This window comes from Portunus trituberculatus, chromosome 30, assembly GCF_017591435.1.
Source record: "Portunus trituberculatus isolate SZX2019 chromosome 30, ASM1759143v1, whole genome shotgun sequence".
Classification (NCBI taxonomy): Eukaryota; Metazoa; Arthropoda; class Malacostraca; order Decapoda; family Portunidae; genus Portunus; species Portunus trituberculatus.
In genome coordinates this window covers 12,190,045-12,213,377 of record NC_059284.1, presented here as the reverse complement: position 1 = coordinate 12,213,377, position 23,333 = coordinate 12,190,045, and the positions used below count along the sequence as shown (strand labels likewise).

The 23,333-nt window shown below is 40.7% G+C and overlaps 1 protein-coding gene across 2 annotated transcripts; it reads left to right on the top strand.

Moving 5' to 3' along the window:
- Nucleotides 1–13,138: 13,138 nt before the first annotated feature.
- Nucleotides 13,139–22,508, top strand: LOC123510761. Of its 2 annotated transcripts, none has more exons than XM_045266117.1 (8): nt 13,139–13,285; nt 14,344–14,476; nt 14,941–16,478; nt 16,774–17,082; nt 17,561–17,704; nt 18,968–19,211; nt 19,477–19,761; nt 20,208–22,508. In XM_045266117.1, the coding sequence occupies exons 2-8, from the start codon at nt 14,350–14,352 to the stop codon at nt 20,387–20,389; spliced, it is 2,829 nt and encodes a 942-aa protein (XP_045122052.1). In that variant the 5' UTR covers nt 13,139–13,285; nt 14,344–14,349; the 3' UTR covers nt 20,390–22,508. The 2 variants fall into 2 exon arrangements, with proteins under 2 accessions (XP_045122052.1, XP_045122053.1); XM_045266118.1 differs by having other exon boundaries at nt 13,188–13,341.
- Nucleotides 22,509–23,333: the final 825 nt, after the last annotated feature.

The following is a 23,333-nucleotide window of genomic DNA, read 5'->3' as shown; positions in this document are numbered from 1 at the left end:
AACAAAGGAAAGTATATCAAGCATAATGAAAACTAGGGACACACAGGCATGGCGAGAAGCATTAAATGATAAAACTAGTGTAACTCTGTACAAAGAACACAGGAAGAAGATTGGAGGGCAAGATGAGGTATACACTAATGACATAGCATCAGATATCCTATTTAAATGTAGAACAAACATCCTAAAATTAAATGATAGGAAAAGATTTTCAAATGGAAGCACAGACTGTTGGCTGTGTAGTGGTGACAACGAAAATTTTGCCCACTTCCTTCTCTGGTGCCCTGCCTATGCCACAGAAAGACAGAAAAATAAAACAATACAGCAGCCATACCAGGAAAATACTGAAAAAATAATCGCTCACCCCTCACGTGTTCCTCCCAAAAAGTAAATATTTTACCTTGTAAATCTCTATATTTTTTACGTTGGATCCTTCTTAGCTTTTTTTCGGATACTAGCCTTATATAGATAGATGTCAATTTAGCCTCTTTGTGTAGAAGGCTTATGAGGAGGTAAAATTGAAGGTTACATCTACCTGCAGCACGTTTGTTTAGTCGGTTGTGCCAGCCTTCAATGTCATTGTTGGTGCGAATAGACTGATTAAAAATACTCCAGCTAGAAGTTGGCCATAAGGAGTTGTGGATCCATGTTCTTGATATATACTGCATTATAGTCTGTAACTGGGCTGTGGTAGCTTGACGTGACAGCCGTTCAAACACGGGACCTATATCTGCCTCAGGCAGAAATGGAAGAGCCATCACTTTTCTTAAGTACTTGTACGTCCGTCGTCATGCGTGTATGCATGCTGGAGACCAACCTCTTGAACCTACATAAGTATTTCAAAACAAATAAATTAGACATTGTACTGTACAAAAGAAAAAAAATCCAGCCATATTATGGTGATCCAATTTGTTTGAAAACTACTATTCGACAGGTATATATAAAAAATCTGTAGGCAATTAGTTAAATTGACTAACCTTTCTCCATACTGCTTGCGTCCAATGGTATACGCATCCCTTGACCTTGGCATTAGGCAAAACCTCAGGCAAGACTTTCCACATTGCTTTCTCATAGTCGATTGTTATGTGTTGAACAGAAGGCTCATTTGGTAGACTAGTTAAAACTTCATCGAAAACTTTTCTGTAGTCACTTTTTTTTCTCCCAGACATGATGACAAATAATAAGGGGACTTGTTTTGCATGGTCGTCTGCCCTCACAAAAGCGTTGATTGTCATCAGCTGTGTAAAAGGGTGCCTGCATAGCTTAAACGTGCTATCAATGTACCATGACTTTGCCCTCGTTAGATGTCCTATTTGTTCTGCTGTTGCGAAGATCAAATGGTGGCGTTCACGAACTGAAACGTCACTTATAAGAAAACCATCAGGAATGTGATTTAAATCTAGCTCAAAATTCAGGTTTTGGGGCTCTGTCGGTCTTAAATTTTGTCTTTGTCTGTTTGCTGTTCTTGCTAAATGCTCTGGCTTAGGTAGACTAGGGCATGGTGCATTTCCTATCTCTTGTAGCAACACGTCATCCACTATAGCAGTCGCTGGTTTAAACATATCTTGTGCTGCCAGTTTCTTTACCTGCAATGTTACTTTAGTGACGATATCAGAGCCAGTTGATGGTGAATGGTTGTGCAACACGTTGTTCTTTAAATATTTTCCATGTCTCTGCGTTACTATTGCCTTGCATGGGTTACTTTTAGGGCGATTAGTACACTGCCAGTAAGTTACATTCATTTTCTTGTTGTAAGTGTACCCATGACTGTCAACGAGCTTATCTTTTCCACGCTGTGTGCCCTTTTCAAAGAGCTGGAATGTAACTTCACTTTCTGGCTGCAGTTCAATATCTTGTATGGCTGGGTCGTCAAGTGAATCCTCTAGTTCCATTGGCAAGACAGGTGGGTCATCAACTGAAGACTCTTGTTCCTCTAGTTCCATTGGCAAGTCAGGTGAGTCATCAACTGAAGACTCTTGTTCCTCTAGTTCCATTGGCAAGTCAGGTGGGCCATCAATTGAAGACTCTTGTTCAACTGCAGGGATGTGTGGTTCGTGTTCCATGTCGGGTGGCTGGATCGTCCACTGGATGGGAGGTTGGTTCGCCACTGAAGGAGCAAGTATTACAATTCCAATCAATGGAAATACCGGATTTCACAGCTGCCCAGTAATCTGGACGCGATACACCGGTATTGCATTTCCTGTGTTGCCACCTTCCACACATGTCGCACTGCAGACCTTCTTGCCTTGCCCTTACAGGTACGAGGCACTGAATACACTCGTCTGCGCAGTCCACCATCTTGCCAGGAATTGTTTTATTCTATGGTCAGATAGTAACGACAAAACCTAGGTAATGAACCACCAAACAAGTCACACACACACACACACACACACACACACACACACACACACACACACACACACACACACACACACACACACACTTCCATAGGCTTAGTGAATAGTTTCATATGAATTGACTGCCTTACTAAAAACAACGTTTATTATTATTATTATTATTATTATTATTATTATTATTTCCTTCCTTCCCTCCCTTCAGCCATGCGTACACACACACACACACACACACACACACACACACACACACACACACACACATGGTTAGAGCGCTGGCTTCACAAGCCAGAGGACCGGGGTTCGATTCCCCGGCCAGGTGGAGATATTTGGGTGTGTCTCCTTTCACGTGTAGCCCCTGTTCACCTAGCAGTGAGTAGGTACGGGATGTAAATCGAGGAGTTGTGACCTTGTTGTCCCGGTGTGTGGTGTGTGCCTGGTCTCAGGCCTATCCGAAGATCGGAAATAATGAGCTCTGAGCTCGTTCCGTAGGGTAACGTCTGGCTGTCTCGTCAGAGACTGCAGCAGATCAAACAGTGAAACACACACACACACTCCCCATATTTTTACTTCTTGTCAGTTTCTTTGATTTTTATTTGGTTTATTCGTTATTTAATCCCTACCTCATTTCCTTGTATTTTTTACTTCTTATCAATTTCTTTAAATTTTTATTTGGTTTAATCCTTAACTTTTTTTTGTTAGTATTTACAATGTTTTTCAGCTGTGACATTATCATAAACTACCGATCGTCTTCCCCATACTCCTCCCCTACCTCGTTTCCTTGTATTTTTACGTCACCTTATCTTTTTTTTTAATATTTTTATGGCAGTCCCAGTTCAATCTATTATGAGAGAGAGAGAGAGAGAGAGAGAGAGAGAGAGAGAGAGAGAGAGAGAGAGAGAGAGAGAGAGAGAGAGAGAGAGAGTGGGGCAGGAGTGGTGTGTATTTTACCTAGTTAGGTATATCCTACAGTGTGGGCGAAATGACTTAACAGCGTGGGGTAAATGACTTAACAGCGTGGGCGAAATGACTCCACGGTGTGGACGAAATGACCTGTGGGCGAAATGACTCCATAGTGTGGCGAAATGGCATGTGGGCGAAATGACCGGATACCGACAGAACACATCAAAATCTTATATCGCCTATTTCTCAGCTGCCCACGCCCCCACACGCCGCCCACTCCACCCACGGCACAGCAAAAGGCGCCACTTACCCCACAGTAGTAAGGGTTGCTGTTTTTTGTTCTTAGGGCCACGAAGATCTTTAAATCCTTATGAGCCCGCAGTAAGCCACACTGCCTTAAGACCACCTGTCAAAAATCTCAATAAGGAGTTCAACATACATAAACAGGAGTTAGAATAAATATCAAAACTCCTTGATACCATAATAGCGATGCTCTTATAGTAGCGTCAATCTTCTGTCGTCTATAAATTTCTGTCATCTATTGATTTTATATTCTCGCCTATGAGTCAATCTTTTCGCAATGACTTCTCATAATTCTTCGCTCTTTAATAACATTTTAGTCCCTATATATCACTTTTTAGTCGTTTTTGTTGTATGATATGACTAGATAAGACATATAACAAAATAATAAACAAAATATATTAGTTTGAAACAGTATACTTAAGAAATGGCAGTGATATAATACTAAATATTAGATCCATAGAAGAAAAACTAGATAGAGTCATAGCAGAGAACGATACCTTCAAAAAAAAATCTATATGTTAACGAGAGAGAATAAGGAGCTATTGAAGGAGAAAGTGGAAATGGAGAAAGAAAATCAACATCTAAGGAAACAATGTGACGAGATGAAGGCTAAACTCCTCGAAATGGAAAAGAAAATATCCGAAGGAGACTTGAGGAAAGAGGAATGCCTTAACCTAATTGATGCCAAAATGAAGGAAGTGAAACATGAACACCAAGAAGTACAAAAGTCCTTTAAGGAGATAATGAAAAAGCAAGAAGAAGAAAATAAAGCGATTACACAGAGTGAAATGGTAAAGGCATTAAAGGAAAATGAGTATGTGGTGAGATTTATTGCCGAAAAGAAAAAATGCGTGATCATAACAGGTTTGAGGGAGGAAACTAACAGGAACTGGCAAGATAGGAGGGATAAGAAAAATGACAGGATTAAGTTTTTACTAAATAAGATCTCTGAGGAGGAATAATGCCTATATGCTGAGGTAGAGGAAAGTGTAAGACTAGGAGCTTTTGAAGAAGGCAAGAGTAGACCATTAAAATTGAAGTTAAAGTCTTAGGTTTCAGCCGAGGCCTTGCTGAGGAGGGCCTGGAAACTTAAAGACTATGAGGAAACCAAAACAATTTACATAAGAAGAAATATGACACAGGAGGAAAGAATGAAAATGAAAGAGCTTGTAACGGAAGTGAGAGAGAAGAATGAGGAAAGAACCAAGGAGAAAAAGACCAAGTTTTTCTGGAGGATGAGAAATAGGAGGTTAAAGAAGTGGTGGATAAAATAAACGGAATAGACATTACACTGACTGAAACATGGAAGAAGAGATTAGGAATGGAATTCAAGTGACATACACGAATATATATGGATTTCTGTCTAAGAGGCTAGAATGTATGGATGACCTAATATTAATTATTAGGTAATCAGAGAGAGAGAGAGAGAGAGAGAGAGAGAGAGAGAGAGAGAGAGAGAGAGAGAGAGAGAGAGAGAGAGAGAGAGAGAGAGAGAAAAAAAAAACTTTATAAAATGACAATATTTATTATTTTACCTTTTTCTTTTTTCTCTTTTCTTCTTCTCCTCCTCTTCTCATCTTCCTCCACCTCTTCCTTCTTCTTCTTCTTCTTCTTCTTCTTCTTCTTCTTCTTCTTCTTCTTCTTCTTCTTCTTCTTCTTCTTCTTCTTCTTCTTCCTTCCTCCTCCTCCTCCTCCTCCTCCTCCTCCTCCTCCTCCTCCTCCTCCTCCTCCTCCTCCTCCTCCTCCTCCTCTTGCCTTGGTACGTCTTTCTCCATATTCTTGACACAATCTGAAATAAATAAAACTGGATTAATATCAGAGAGAGAGAGAGAGAGAGAGAGAGAGAGAGAGAGAGAGAGAGAGAGAGAGAGAGAGAGAGAGAGAGAGAGAGAGAGAGAGAGAGAGAGAGAGAGAGAGAGAGAGTGCTTAGTGACTGAGTGTGCAGAGGCCATAAATTCAAAGTGTTAGTGAGTCAGTGTGTAAGTGATGTGCGTGACAGTGACACACAGAGAATAAGTGAATAAGTGAAGTGATGATACAAGATACATTGCAGGAGTAATTATCACTAAATCAATAAGAACACTGACACTCCAGTAGTTGGTGGGCTTTGAGATAGGAGATACCCAAACTGCCTCCTTTAGCCTGTTAAAACACAATACAAATGTATTACCTAAATGCTGAGTACTAATAAAAAAATAAATAAATAAAAAAGATATTTATGTGTGAAAACCTTTTAAAATGGCACATCTATCATGAACCCCTTTGCCAGCAACTCCGCCACTCCTGCATTGCACAACCTCCACCCCCCGCACCGTGTTCTGTTGGGGGTGCTGACATAGGAAGACATTCATTTCATCCCTTATAACATGAAGCCACTTTTTTGCCATAAACTTTTTGTGATTTATTGTTGGGATGTCCACAAAAAAACTTGGCTGCCAGGACACTGGTCCACACACACAGCGACTGTACCATCTCATAACATAACATAACATAACATAAATAATAGGATAACAAAGGGCCACCAGGGCCCATCTAGGTTATCCTGTATCAGTCGCACAGCGACCTCGTCATCAGTACTTAAAGATACACTTACAAGTACACAATACATTATATACTAATTTTAAATATTTGGCCCATTAACAGGGCTAAGTCCTGCAGCGAATTCCTCTACAATCTGTGATCCCCATACATGGGGATCATGTCTTGTTTAACTATAGTAAATTTCTTATAAAAACTTAAATTTCTTATAAAAACTATCATGCAGTGCTATACATAATTATAAATCTAATAAATTTAAGTGCTTATCTAATCTGTTTTTAAACATTGTCAAACTAGTGCTATTTACAACCCTCTCTGGCAATGCATTCCAGAAGTCTACCACCCTATGACTAAAGAAATATTTTCTTATATCTAACTTGCAGCCTTGGTTTCTAATCTTCCTGCCATGATTTCTAGTCCTACTTCCCTCCTCTAAGGTAAAGAAAGATCTCACATCTATGTAGTTTGTATCTGAGAACATTTTAAATAACTCTATCATATCCCCTCTTATACATCTCCTCTCAAGTGAAAACATGTTTAATTCTTTTAATCTATCTCTATACTCCAGGCACTTTAATGCTGGTATCATCCTAGTTGCTCTTCTCTGAACTGCTTCTAACATGTTGATATCCTGCCTATAATGGGGTGACCAGGCCTGTATGCAATACTCTAAATGGGGCCTAACATAGGAATTATATAAGCTACGCACCACTTCCTTACTTTTATAACTAACATTTCTATTTATAAACCCCAGGATCCTATTTGCCCTATTTCTTGCTTCTAAACATTGCTTTGAAAATTTCATAGTCCTGTCTATCACTACTCCTAAATCCTTTCTCTCCTCTACTGCCTCTAGCCAACATCCCTCCATCTCATAGCTAAAGTTTGTGTTGTCTTTACCTAAATGCATAACCTGACACTTTTTATAATTAAACTCCATCTGTCACCTGTCTGCCCATGTTATCAGCCTGTCCAGGTCTCGTTGTATTCTGTAATTGTCCTTTTCACCCTGTACTGCACATGCTATCTTAGTATCATCTGCAAACTTTGATACTTTGCTACTAATTCCTATATCTAAATCGTTAATGTACACCAAGAAAAGAAGAGGTCTTAGCACTGATCCTTGGGGTACCCCCCTAACCACTTCCTTCCACTCAGACATTGCCCCATTTAATACTACTCTCTGTTTCCTATCCGAAAGGAATAGGAATACTTATCTCAGTAACCACTTCAACTATCAAACTATCACGCATATAGGAGGTGTATGGATCCACAAACTATCTACGGAGGCACTATGGGGGCGTGAAAAGGCGTAGTAAATAAGAAAAACTTAAAATAGTTAACACAGAGAGGGCCGATGTGGAAGGCAGGATGGCGGACACTGCCTAACGCAAGAACACCACCCTATCTCAGTAACCGCTTCAACTATCAAACTATCCCGCGCATGGGAGGTTTATGGGTGCATAACCTATCTATGGAGGCAATATGGGGTTATGACCAGGCGTAGGAGGGCAGGAATGACCACCACAAATATGAGGCAACAAAACCCAAAAGTTTGCTTATAAAGACGCACTTATTTTCACTTTACCAGACTTTTTTCACCTTAATTGGCACGTCTCACTAACTCTACATACTTTAGATAATAAGCATGTACACGCACACACTTGGGAATAACTCACCTGCTCCACAAATGTTCAAAAACTGTCAGTGTCAACACTTCAAGCTAACAATGGCAGGTCTTCTTCTTCTTCTTCTTCTTCTTCTTTGGACCTGTACCGCTTTAAATCACTATCTACAAAACTGTTTTCTTATTATCCAGCTTTCAACTAAAAATATTTTCATGTGGCTTACTAATACATGATCATTGACTTTGTCTCCAGTTAGTCCTAGTAATGTTTTGATCCCTCTGTCTTCCCCCTCTTTTCTCTCCTCCCATTCTTCTCTACCTAAAATATTTGTTACTTGGGTGTCAAGAGCTTTTCTTTGTTTTCTTTATTTGTCGCATTCTACTATAAAATGTTCCATACTTTCTTTTTCTTCCCCGCACATATCACATTGCTGTTCATCCGGATTTCTGTTTCTACCATTTACCTCTAAAGTGCCACTTCTTGCTTTAAATAGTAATTTTCTTGCCCAGTCTCCCTGGTACCACTCTTCCCTACCTATCTTCTCCTTGTTTCTGTACCACCTTAGAGTACTCTTTGTTTCTATACCATTCCTCCATTCCTGTTGACCTTCTTCTTCTATTCTGCTTTTGATTTCCTTGACACTTATTTCTGGCCAGTCATTTTCCACTCTTACTTTCCTTATCCATCTTTCTATTTCTTTATACCATTTAGACTTTTCTCTACATGCAGTATATGTTTGCTTGGCCCATCTTTCGTCGCTCATAGTTTCAATTTTCTTTATAAAACATAATTTCCCTTTACCTATCCTTTCCTTGAAGGAGCTCCATCTCATATTCCCACGGATGGCTTCTGTGGCTGTACTCTTTGGGGCTCCTAGACACCATCTTCCTATTGAATTCTGGACTGTTTCCAGTTTCCTTATATCTTCAGCCCTGTAATTGGTTATTTCTGAGCCATATAAAATATGTGGCACTGCCATGCTTTTCCATAATGTTCTTCCATGATCATACTTGTTAATTTCTCTGCTTCCCGCACTCATTATCATACCCATCATCCTTCTTGCCTTTGATTCATTAGTTTTCCTCTGTGCACTGCCTCCAATACCTTCCTTTCTAATTTCTATTCCAAGGTAATTATAACTGTCCACCACTTCTAATACATTATTTCCTATCACCCATTGTCCCTCTTCTGTCGTGTTGAACTCCATTACTTTACATTTGTTGCTGCTAAATTTCATTTCCCACTCTTTTCCATATTCTTCTGCAATATGGAGCAACCTATTCATGTCCTCTCTGGATTCTGTAATGATCACTACATCATCTGCATATCCTAAGCACCCTAATTTTCTTTCTATTTTGGCTCCAATTTCAGCTTTTCTAATTCTTGTGAATAGCTCTTCTATATATGTTAAATAATGTTGGGGACATCATACAGCCTTGCAGAACTCCTGTGTTGTTTTTTATCCAGTCTGTTTCTATCTTACCTAACCTGAATTTCATTTCATTCTTTGTGTACTACTGCTACTACTATTACTACCCTTAACAACTACATACTACTTGGTACTAATTTATTGTCATGGCTTGGCAGCAAGACACACCGCGACGCACAGCTGTTGATGTGTGACTAGCCAACATGCTCGCTACACTCCCTCACTAAGAAGATGGCATCTCCTAACAAGGAACGTTATCTTCATTCACTAAGTGTTTCTCCATGCATGGTGAATTCCAGCATGGAGTGAACACGTTGGTCATTTGATCCTTAATCCCCCACATGAGTTTCTGAAGCTGTATAAAATCAGCAAATAGTCACCACAAGGAATATGAAAAACGTGTGCATCATGGTACTGATGAAGTTAAGAGCATCTCCCTTATGCCCACCACCTCACAAACACGCCCCACAAACACGCCCATCACAACCTAGCCACTACCTCGTGGGTGGGTGTGGACGTGTTGGTGTGCTTGTGGGCATCCTATAGTGGGTAATGGTGGGCGTATGTGAGGTAGTGGATAGGCTATGATGGGCATGGGTGGGCGTGGGAGTGATGGGCGTGTCTCAGGTAAAGGAAGGTTCCCAGCACTGGAGGAAATAATTAATGACCTTGCTAGGCTGTAAAATGATTGAAAATAGTGAAATAGATCAAGAAGAAATGAAACAGAATAAATTGATAGCCTACTGTTGCTAAGATTTGTGTAATGTATTATAAAGATTTGTTGTAATATTTATGTAATGTATTCTGTACATTTGTTGTTTTATAAGGTTTATTGCGCTGATGACACCACTCCGTCACTACAGTGTTGTTTGTGAGTGAGTATTTTGACGCAAATTAACAATTATTAATCAATATCATTTTGAAATCGGTGTTGGCGCCAAGCACGCGACAAAGCGCCGCACTGCTCACCCTTCAGATATTACAGTAATCGCTGGCGTATCCGTATTCTAGCATCCAAGACCCTGGCGAATACATGAAATATCCGGATACGCAGAATTTCCACTCCCAACTCCTTATAAACTGAGAAAAAAAAACCATATACATAACCCAAATGGGTAAGAAAACAATGAATGAAAGCACATTAAATTATTGTGTATACAATAATGACTTCCTGGAGCATGATGGAATGATAACATATAAGAAACCTGCTTCTCTAGAAAATGTGAGGGTTGGGAAGGTGCCATCAGCAGTGTCATGGCAATCTGCTGTTTCACTGCTGAACTGGACACTACCTGAGTCATTATTAGTGTTTGAAGTGAGATACTCGTAATGATAGTGAAGTATTTATTGTTTGTCTGGTACAGCTTTCTTACCTTTATATATATATATATATATATATATATATATATATATATATATATATATATATATATATATATATACATGAATCTATCATGATACATTACTATATACTAATAATAAGTGAGCCTTTTTTTTTTTTCTTTCTTTTTTTATGTTGTCCTTGGCCAATTACCCCGTCTTACATAGAAAAATAAAATAAACAAATAAATAAATAATAATGTTTGTTATGTAATATAATAAGCCCCACGCCCACATAAAACATCCATGACATCATACGCTCATCCACACCAATAACATCACAAACACACCCATACCAAACACCCAATACATTATGCAGCTTTACTCATTCCCATAACATCAAGAAATTAACCCACTCAACACTCGTAATGTTACAAATTCATTTATCCTCCACACCAGACACCTACTGCACCACACAGGCCCGCCCACACCCAGCTTAGGGCCATATTCTGAAACACTTCTACGCTGCACCTTCACTATTTTCAAAGGGCTCTAGTTGAAATGACGCAGGTTTCTAAGGATGTTTCTGTAATTTTAGTAGTCATACTACCAAGTTTTCTGCATCACCAACAGAAAAAAAAAAGCCCTTTGTGGTCTTTGATAATGGTCGCAGTGAAAAAAAAAAAATCTAAATTAATGTATACTACTGATCTTGTGTCAGTAGCCCACGACAAAGCTGTATGTTGTGGCAGCATACTCGCTACACTTCACGGCTATGTATATTCTTTCGAGCGCTCAGTTATTCTTGACTCATATTGATCGACACTTTTTGAAAATCAACATTTCGCACCAAACACAGAGTTAGATTAGGTTTAGGCCACATTAGATTAGTTTAGGCTAGTTTTAGGGTCAGATTAGCTTAGATTAACTAGGACTAGAAATCATGGCAGGAAGATTAGAAAGCAAGGCTGCAGGTTAGATATAAGAAAATATTTCTTTAGTCATAGGGTGGTAGACTTCTGGAATGCATTGCCAGAGAAGGTTGTAAATAGCACTAGTTTGACAATGTTTAAAAACAGATTTATTAGATTTATAATTATGTATAGCGCTGCATGATAGTTTTTATAAGAAATTTACTATAGTTAAACAAGACATGATCCCCATACATAGGGATCATGTCTTGTTTAACTGTAAATCTGTGATCCCCATACATGGGGATCACAGATGTCATGTCCTGTTTAACTGCAAATCTGTGATCCCCATACATGGGGATCACAGATTGTAGAGGAATTCGCTGCAGGACTTAGCCCTGTTAATGAGCCAAATATTCAGAATTAGTATATAATGTATTATGTACTTGTAAGTGTAGCTTTAAGTACTGATGACGAGGTCGCTGTGCGACTGATACAGGGTAACCTAGGTGGGCCCTGGTGGCCCTTTGTTATCCTATTATTTATGTTATGTTATGTTATGTTATGTTAACTGGAACGTATTTCTAACACGTGTTTTGTGTACGATTAGACGATTGTATTGACATTAGGAAGGGTCTATGGAGGTCAGAAGATCAATGGCCAGAGTCTTCACTATCTTACTCCCCACATAAGTTTCCAAACCCGTATAAAATGGTAAGCAGAATGAATATGAAAACAAATCATGGTATTGAAGGGGTTACATTTGTTTTTATCTAGTTGGTGAGGTATGCCATAAAAGTTTAGGGAGTCGAACTGTCATATTTGGGGACCTGTTTTAAATATTTACCAAATTAAATAATAACAGCAAAATGCAACCAATGATGTTTTACTCACCCGTAGAAGGATTTGTTGTGTTGGGCGTGTGGTCGTCTTCATGCGTTCACAAGTTCACAGTACTATGGTCAAGCAACACTCTCAGTTCAGGTGTTGATCAAGAATATTCTTCTTGTATTTCCGTTCCTTGTTTTCCTCGGGCTTTTTTTCAGTTTGTTATAATTTAGCTGCATGTCACTTCTAAGATTCTTCCACATTTCAAACACTCCTATCTTCATGTCACCCACTAGTTCTTCCACTACGTATCGCCTTTCTTATGACACTGTCCTCTCTGCATAACCAACAAAAAGTGGCTGAAGTCCTCGAGATCCCAGACACACCGCAAGTTGATGGAAAGTGTAGGGGGTTCGAGACTAGGTGTATGAATCCCGTGTTGACAAAATGAATGAAGCAACGAGTCTCACCCTGTAATGAAACAGAAATCAAGTTATTCTTAGTCTCATTTAGCCTTTCTCATCTTCCATGTTGGATAGGTCTAGTTATTTTTTTTCTCCTTAAGTTTCCTCCGTGCCACGAATTTTGGGGTATATCATTTTATTTATGTGTTATTGTTATCCCTTGTAATGCCAAGACTCAGCAAAATATCGACATGCCATTAAGAGGGAGAAATCCTCACTATTGCTATACTGTTACTATCTGGTATTTTTCCACATATCATATCCATTTCATGTACCATTTATGTGACTTTAAAATGAAAAAAAAAAGAAAAAAAACTGACATCTAAACACGAAACACTATCTCTATCATTGAATCAATTTATAGTTTATCTCTTGCTTGAATTTCCGTGTTGAATAAATCTGATGCACTTTATGGCCTCTTGTTTTATTGAATTTGCTGATATATTCATTTATACCTATTAACGATTTTGCTTGGAGCAGGTTGGCAGGCGTGGTCGGGCGTGTTGTGGGTGAGGAGGGTTGGCAAGCCTGGCCCAATATGGCGACGAGGGACGTGGGCAGCGACTCATCCCTTGTTGCTAATGGTCGTCTCCCGCCACCCTTGTGTTAGGTGAGGCCCTACCCGCCCCCTGCCCCGGTGTCCCGTGGTCAGGTGAGCGGGGCCAGGTGAGTGGAGGCACGGGTCACGGGCAGGTGTGATCGAGGCTAGTTTGTCATTAGTGTTATTTTTTTATTGTATTTATTCAGTGTGTGGTCAATGTGGTGGTGTGGCGTGGTGCGGGGCTGCGGACCCTCGGTGAGGTGCTGCCCACTCTGCAAGGGGTGCAGGGCGGGGCGGTGAGGCTGCAGGGAGCTGCATGGAAGGCTGCCTTAATATTTCAAAGGTTACCAGTCATTAAGGTTGACCTGACCTCAGCTGAGCCGTGACCAGACCTGCCTCACTCCTGAAGGGTTATGGGCGTCTCTGGCCAGGCTGAGGGACGGGGCGGGGCAGGTGGTCAGCGCCGCGCCCCCCGCACCACGCAGGCTGGCGAGGCGTGGGTCGTGAGCCGTGGGTCACCTCGCTGCTGACTTGTGAGGAAGGACACCGGGCGAGAGTTGGCTGGTGTTTATCACTACCTAATCATAATCCTCATCCTTGGCCCCGTGTCACTGCAGCCCCAGCCAGTCCTCACTGACACACACCACTGAAATAGTGAAGATATACAGTAAAAAGATTGCCAGGTTACTGATAGTTAGGTTAGCCTGAGGTTGTCATCCTGTCATGTGTTCTCTCGTCCTGAATGTGCCATCACAGCACTCACTGTCACACCTCAGACTTGTTGTCTGAAGTCTTTCTATCATTTCTCCTCGTGCTCTTCTGTGTACAATTGTCAGGAACTGTAGTGTCCACAGCGTTTCCTTGTGTGTGCGCGTGTGTATCCGTCCATGTCTGGTAATGGTGGTACATTCAACATGTAAACAATTTTAAAAGTAATGTAAAGTAATGGCAACGCATACTCCTGTCTGTCATGAGTTGACGACTCACCATTCAGTTACTCAGACCTATTCATAATGTCACCAGCTGCAGCCTCATCTCCTTTCCTATCATCCAGGTCTGATTTGATGTGTTGTCAGAAAGGTGTTGGAGGCTTACATAGCTGTAATCATGTTTCTCTTTGTGTGCAGGTAGCCATGGACAGCTGTGGCGGGTGTGGGTCAGGAGGTGAGGGAGACCGGCTCCCTCCCACTGCCCCCACACTGCCCCACACCTCCAGGGACAAGGACAGGACCAAGAAATCCACTGAAAAATTGCTCACAGGTGGGTAGCCAACTCTCCTGGGAAACCATAGGGAACCACTGGCATAATCCCTTCATAGTTTTATATTGAATTGGTATTTTCTCATGTCTCAAATATTGTCTATTCCAGCATGTTAATGTTGAATATGATCACTATTTTTCATCATCAAGCTCATGGTTCACAGGAAGTGATATGAGGATTGTGTTTGGGGCAGTACTGCAAAGCATTTCAGCAAAGGGTAATAGATTGTTTAGCTTCCTGCAGTGAGAAGTGTTGAGTCTGTAAGCTTTATCTGTAAGCTATCAGCATGAATGTATCCTAGGATAATCTGTGCCACCGTCATCCTGGCACTCTTTGGGTTGGCAGTGGGGGTGACAAGCAGCTTCCTTTGAGATGTTAGTATGTAGTGTAACATGAGGTCAGTTCATTCAGACACTTTCACAGCACAGAGCACTCAGAGAGGTTGTACCATGTTGTCTCCACAGCGGCTGGAGACCAGTGGAGCCAAGAAGAGAACAGTGAGGACGCATCGGGCCGTGTGGGACTGCCACCCATTACCAACGGGGTTGGTGGGAGCGGTGTGAATGGCCTGCACCTGGAGCATGGCGGGACGGCCAGCCAGTCAATGCTCAACAACAACCTGGTGGAGGAGAAGTGTAACCTGCGCCGCGCTGACGACAAGACGCTCTGCCTCTACCACAAGTTCCCAGCCAAAGTGAACAACAACGTTTACCCTGAGGGAGGCGCCCCGGCCAGGGACGGCATGGATGAGTACTTCCAGAGCCATCATGGTTCTCCAAGCCGGCCATCTGCCCTGCCCCCGGCTCGCCGCAACGGCCTGAGTCCTGGCCGGGAACAGCTGAACCTCCTCAATGGAGAGGAGGAAGATGAGGACGATGGCTGCATCTACTCTTACAAGGGGGAGAGCCTGGAGGCCAACCTCTCCCACCTCATTGACATGTGCCTCAGCTGTGGGCTGCCCAACCCCGAGCGTGCTGCAGTGCGTTCAGGAGCCCTGAGGGGTCCTGAGGGGCCCGCTCACAGCAACCTCTTCTCCCCTGAAATGGACTTCCTGGAGATGGACTTTGATCCAGGGCCAGGTGGGGATGGGGAGGCAGACTCAGACTGTGAAGACAACTGCCTGCATGAGTGTGATAGTAGGTTAGGACAGGGCGGGGTGGCTGGACCCCCCAGCCCTGGGGTGGCCCACAAGGCCAACAACTACTGCCCTGAGATGCTGAGCCTCATGTGCCGCCGCTGTGAATCAAGCCTCTGTGATGGCAAGATTGATAATGTGGCCCCAAACCTCAGTGTGGCCCCGGCACCCGCAGCCCCGCCCCTCAACATTGGCCGGGGGCCAAGTGCTGGCCTGGACCATAGACCTGAGGGACCAGGAGGAGTCCTCAACCTCCCCAGAAGTGGCCTCAATCTTCCACAGGACTTGAATGTTGGACTGAACCAGCTGTGTGGGGGTCAGGGCCTGGGTAGGTTACGGTCAGGGGAGGAGGAGGAGGAGGAGGATGCCCCAGACAACGATAGTGTGGAGAACAACATGCTGGACACCATGGATCACCTCAGCGACGACGCCGATGACGAGGACGACAGCAACTCGGAGAAATATGAACCACGGAGGCCGGTGGGGAGCAGGATGTCCGGCGGCGGCGGCGGGCAGAGCAGGTGCTGGCGTGGCTCACCCAGGGACTCACTGGCACGGACACCCCACAAGGCAGCCAACAACAACCTGGGCTCAGTCTCTGCCCCGGAAGTGAGCCCAGCCAGGGAGTACAGTCCACTGGAGAAGTTTGGCCGCAGCCTCAGTTTCCACAACCAACTTTCTAGCCCTAAGTATGAGAATGTGTGCTTTGCCCCGCGTCCCCGACGGGAGGAGCGGCCTTCTCATCGCCCCGCTGAAGACCCTGAGCTGTCCCAGGCAGACTCTGCAAACATAGCAGCCTGCTCAGGGAGGCTTCACCGCAGGGAGAACTCAGTCTTCAACATCCTCTCTGACTCCACAGCCTCACAGGTAGATTGCCTGCCTGCCCTTCTATAATGTATGTTTGGTCATCCATCATACTCCTTATCATTCCAATGTTTTTCCTAACCTCTTTTGATCTTTATTTGTGACTAGAGCAGTTTTTTATTTAACTGGCCTCTTCTGTTGTTTGCAGTGAAATTGTCTTTGTGTATGTCATGTATTTTTGTATCCAGCATACATAGCTTTACTGGACATACCAATCCGCACTCGTTATGTTAAGTTGCTTTGATCCTGAGAAGCAATCATGAGAAATAGCAATGACTACAATTAACATGTTTTACAGAGTGGGAACTGCAGTCCCCAGGGACCAGGCAGCAGCAGTGTTGGTGAGATGAATGGAGGGCCACTGGTTGGTCCCTCCAGCACCACCACCACTGCCACCACCACCACCACCACCACCACCACCTCATCAGCTAGTCAGACCCCATCCTTGAGGCACATAGGCCCCGTCACCCCACTGCTGAAGGCACCCCCAGACACCGGGTCTCCCACCTCCTGCCCCATGAAGAGTGGAGGCAACTCAGATCCATGCCCCTTGCCGGTCAAGTCCCTGCGGCCCAAGAACACCAACCCCTCACAAGACCCCAATACGGTACCTGAGTGTTGCTGTACCACTCTTTACCCTCACCTCTGATAGCCACACACTTGTTTGTTTCTCAGTTACTCTGTCTTAGTTCAGCATCTTTACTAGACCTCCATCACAGAGATATGGCTTGCTGTCTTACAGTATTTATTTTTCCTTAACAGAAACAAGACCTCTAATATCTAACACTTCTTTCACAAAATTTTTATTTATACCATTAGTGTTCTTCCCTCCTAAAAATGTTATTTTACTTTATTCTAACCCCCAGATTATATAGCATTGGTATTTTTTTCTCTCAGGGTGTTGAGTTGACCTTTACTGTTAGCATAGTTGAGTTTCTCTTCCTAGGCTACAAGCAGTCATTATTCAACCACAATACTTATTTTCTTCACCTTGGCACTCCTTCATTATGATGCTGACAACTGTAATAGATTGACAAAGTGACAATAATAGTCGTGAAGAATGTTGATGGTGGTCTCCTCTGCAGGCTAGTGAGGGTGAGGGAGGCGGTGAGGACAGCTGCCCGCGGGTGAAGAAGGTTATGATCTGGACAGAGCTTCAGGCAACGGCCAGACAAGTCACACAAATCGCTACCTCAGCCTGTGGAGCCACGGCTGTCATCAATGTGCTGGTCAGTGCCATAGTGCCATTCTCTCTGCCAAGCCATCATACTGTGCTGTTTTCTTCACTATAGAAGCAGCAGCTCACACACACATTGATTTTTGCTTAGGGCATGAAGTGCTTCTCACTATCAAGAACACTGCCCTCCTGTGTTGCTATAGTAAGCACACAATCCAAAGATGTATTTTTGTCTAAATTTGTTGTCTAATTTTTGTGAATTACAGGCAACCCCCGCTTAACAAATGGGTTACGTTCCTAAAAAAAACTGTTTGTTAAGCGAATTTTCATTAAATGAACCAATTATGACAAGTTTGACCCCTAACTTGAACTTCCATTGAGAGTAAACAAAGCGAGAGTGCATCATTGTACAGTGAAAGGTTTAATGAAAGTAAAAATTATGAACTTAAACATTTAAGCAGTTTATTTTAAGACTAAGTCATTATAATGTACATTAATGTATGTATGTAAGTAACTTTATAATGTTGATGATCTTGAATTTATGAAGGGAGGGAGAGTGGAGTGGAAAATGTGCTAACTGGCAATCTATGGAATGTAAACAAAGGATGCATCATTGTACTGCATACAAAACTTATGTACCACATTTCCACAAGGCTTTCCATTTTATCTATTGCAGAGTCATGAGTTCAGGTGGTTCTTTTAGCTTGTAACGAAGATACGGTTTCACCAGGCTTCTTAATATAGTACTTGAATATAGTAGATGGAGTCAAGTCATGGTGGCGAGCAATGCTTTTAGTTTTCTCGCCTCTCTCGCTTCTGTGAATAATATCCAGCTTCACTTTGAGAGTACGAGACTTCCTGGTCTTCTTAGCAACTCTGGGCGACATTGTAGGGCTGGTTGCAGGGCGTTTTGGTGGCTTGTTGAGCGAGGGAAGATGAGCTGGTGCTGGACACTTATTATTTTGAGCTGAGAGCAGGGTAAGGGAGTGAGTGGTGCACGTGTTGTCCACGAGAGGCGCTGGTGTATTTAAAAGCCTGTTGGCTTGTGCGATACGGCGGGGCTTTCAAACTTGGAAAAAATTACCTGGATAAAAAATTTTTTTAAATGAGTTTGGTGTTCGTTAAATGAGCAGATGGTAGTAAAAGGAAACATTTGTTGTGGCAAAATTTCGTTGTGTGAACCTTCATTAAGCGTAGGTTGCCTGTATATAGTTTTGATATGTTAATGTACATCATTAAACTGATAATTTAATTCCTGTGATAGCAGGTTTTGCCTAGCTACCTGTGTAGGCTAAGTTTGGAATGTTTTGCACAGCTCGCTGTGGATTACGGCTTCTCTGTGGAGGAGGTGAAGAGCAGCATCAAGACCCGGCTGAGGGCAGAGATGGCTCCCCTGGTGGACTACCTCCTGTCTCGCTCAGTGGCCGGCACAACTCACCAAGACCTCATTCAAGGGGTGACTCAACTCTCTCAAGGTGCTATCAAAGCAAAGTTCTTCCATATGTTCCCCAAGCGAGCTGTCCAGCTGTCCCGATGGCTGGCCCAGTGGATCAACAGAGGTACCTTTATGTCTTACATTTCCATTCTTCCATATCTTACATTGATTATAGTGATTGACTGTTATTTAGTGTCATACTAAAACACATTTTGAGTTCTGGTAAGGAAGGGTCACAGTTTGTGTAGAGAACTCACATGATTCATTTTATCCACTTTATTTTAATTATCATTGTGAAAGTTAAAGTAAGCATATGAAGCAGAGTTAAGAGTGCTTGTTGCATATTGAAATGCAATCCAGCAGTAGTCATTGTTGTGCCATCGTTACAGGCGGAGTGCCAGTGGCTACTCTCAACTTACAAGTAGGGGTGGCCCCCGGGCAGACCATCCCTGATGCATGGCACCACCAGATGATCTTTGGGGTGGGACCACAGGGTGTTTACCTCACCAACCCATTGGAGTGTGTTTCTGACTGCATGCTTGGGGACCAGCTCTGCACTGACTCTGTGCTCCTTGTGCGGCGAGCTGATGTGGTGAACAGGTGGGGCAATGGGGACAAGTTAGTGAGACTAACGCAGCAGGAGGACCCTCGGTGGAGGGACATGAATGTGCTAGGTGAGTGGATTGCTTCCTGACTAACACTGTACTAATGCTGAAAGTCATTGAAAAAGATTAATGTCTGAAGAATACCTGAATAAATTTGTAAGTTTGCTGAAAGGTAAACAAACCAAATGTATTTTGTCAACAGATGACAAATGAAAGACAGAATGTGTGTTCATGTTAGAAAGTTTGCATTGTGTGAAGTTATGAAGTTGTCCATAGGAAATGTATCAGAGTGTTTTGTTTTGAATTTTATACTGAAAATCAATTAAATGTAAATTATGAGATAGTTCTTTATTAGGAGCAGGTTTAGATAAAATATTTCAGAATATGTATAGGAAGGCCAATATTGTAGGGAGCCCACTCTTTGATGACACACCTTATATATAGCAATGCCTCAGTGCAGAAGTGCAGAACAGATTAGCAAACTTGTGCATTCTCTGATAATTACCATTCCTCAGGTCAAGTGGTGGGTGTACTAAAGGAACAAGCGGCCCCTCCCGTGGTGCAGGGCCGCCGCCACCTCACCTCCCATGTGGCCATCCCAGCAGCTTACAAGTCTGGCGTGACAATATTCATGCGGTCTGATAACCCGCACCTTCCTACCCTGATGCAGGCGGAGGACCTTCCTCTGCTGGAGTGATGCAGTGCTCATGCAGCTTCCTTCATGTGAGTAGGCAACTTTGTCTTAGTAGTGAAAACCTTGTTATTCAAGAGCCGAGGTGGAGGGAGACCTTGCCGTTCACTGGACTGCTAAGTGACGCACAGGACGCCTCTCCTTGGTGCAGTGATCAGCTTTTGTGATAGTTTGTCATTCCTTTTGGAATTGCAACGTACATCTTAAAGAAATTCCAGCTGGTTCAACTAACTTGCCCATCTCCCCAGGTTTTTATATTTTTCCCATGTAGAGTCATAGGAATTATGTAATGTTTGATGTTATTTGGTTTTAAGTATGAGCTAATTAATACTTTTCATTGAACACTTGTTAAAGCTTTTCAAAAGATGTAAAGACCTTTGCATTCTAAAACAGTATCATGTTTGACTTGAGTCAGAAGTAAACACCTTACATCTGTCTTGAAAATCTTGAACTTGGGACAATATAAGATGGTTGTGAAAGCTTTCTGTATTAGGGACAGACTGCCAGCAGCTTCAACAGTGGCACTATTGTAATGAGGAATGGTAGGAGTCATCCTGAATTATTTTGTACTGCAGTTGCATCACCACTGCTTAACACTTGCCACTGTACAGAACTGGAGCTTACTCAAGTGTATAGGGCATGCAGACAATAATATAAGTTTCCCTTTTTTTTATTTCCATATTTAATTGCTCTTTTTTGAGGGCAGTGTATCATAATTTACATACCTGTAAATATGAAGATGCCAAAATCAAAGTTTATATATGTTAAGGTATGATTTGAGCTTTATTTTGTTGCCATATCTTGCTATTATTTTAAAATATTGGATCTCTCTCTCTCTCTCTCTCTCTCTCTCTCTCTCTCTCTCTCTCTCTCAGTCCCTACCAATCATTGTTGGGCTGTGTACAGGATACCCAGTCTTCGTCTTCTCATTTACCGCCACGTCCTAACCCACATTTCATTATCATCCATTGTAAAACTCATACTAGGGAAAGTGTAACAAATTAATGAAAGGAAAGAGTCAATAACTCCTGGGAAGCAAACCCCATACCACAAGGTTATAGGTGCAATGGTCTGACTGAGGGGGTGGAAATGTGATCACTTGGTAGCTGTTCAGTTAATGAGTTAATGAGCCTCATATACAACCATGTTTCTATTCCATTCATACCGTGTACATACAAGCACTGTGGATTCATTCATCTCAGTAATAGTCTAAATGCATGTTACCTGCAATTAATTGGCTTGACTAAGACCAGCTAAGCAAAGCAAGGCAAGGGAAACATCAGCTCTACATTTTGGGTCCTATATGTGAGATGTTCCATTCATAACATTAGCATTTTATATCTAACAATCTGGTGATCTTGTCAACAAGTCCAGCCTTTTTTTTGACATGTTTAACTTCTCACTGCAGGTAACAAGGATACCTATTATGCATAGAACTTCAACTCATTTATGTCAGACTGGAGATATTGAAGATACACATTGAATTTAGTGTTGCAGTCTGTAAATCAATCCAGTGAGTGTATGTGTGCTGGGATGCTACATGTAAGGAAATTTGTCAACTGTTCATCTGATGAATATTCAAAATGACTGAATTTTCCAGGTCCTCTTTACAATGTTACTTTCAGCCAGCTTTCAGGTATTTCAGATAATGCAGTTACCTTATTTCTTGAGTGTACCCTGAAGCCCCAGTGACTGGTTCAGTTTGTAAGAGCCACTGTTGGTTATAGCACGTGGTGTGGTTGTAATAGAGCTAACCAGACAAAATAATGTATCTACTGTTAAATCTTCAGATGTGTTAATGAGGCATTTTTTAAAGGCCACACTTTTCAAGATTTAAGTGTTCAGAAGCAAACTTTTGGATTTTATAAAGCATGCAAAGTTTAGCACATTTAAATTAATGTTTAAAATATTTTGAAGTGTAGAAGTTCTTTCTTGCATTATTCTACACCATCTCATGTAAATCAAAGTGTTATTGATGAACCAGTTTCTGCAGCAGCAGTTGACACCAGTGTGTGGCCTCTATCAAAGATGCTTTTAGCTTCCATATGGGTTTAAACCTGGGTCTCTTGTCATCCCATAAATGCAAAATCACTATTCACTCTAAATAAAGAATATTTATTTTTTATACTATAGAATTATGAAATCCTAAATATATATACTATATCTAATTTGTGTATTTGTGTATATATATATATATATATATATATATATATATATATATATATATATATATATATATATATATATATATATATATATATATATATATATATATATATATATATATATATATATATATATATATATATATATATATATATATATATATATATATATATATATATATATATATATATATATATATATATATATATATATATATATATATATATATATATATATATATATATATATATATATATATATATATATATATATATATATATATATATATATATATATATATATATATATATATATATATATATATATATATATATATATATATATATATATATATATATATATATATATATATATATATATATATATATATATATATATATATATATATATATATATATATATATATATATATATATATATATATATATATATATATATATATATATATATATATATATATATATATATATATATATATATATATATATATATATATATATATATATATATATATATATATATATATATATATATATATATATATATATATATATATATATATATATATATATATATATATATATATATATATATATATATATATATATATATATATATATATATATATATATATATATATTATACTATATAGTGCTCAAAATTGTATATTGTTTTAGATGTACTTTCCCGAAATGTATATATATATATATATATATATATATATATATATATATATATATATATATATATATATATATATATA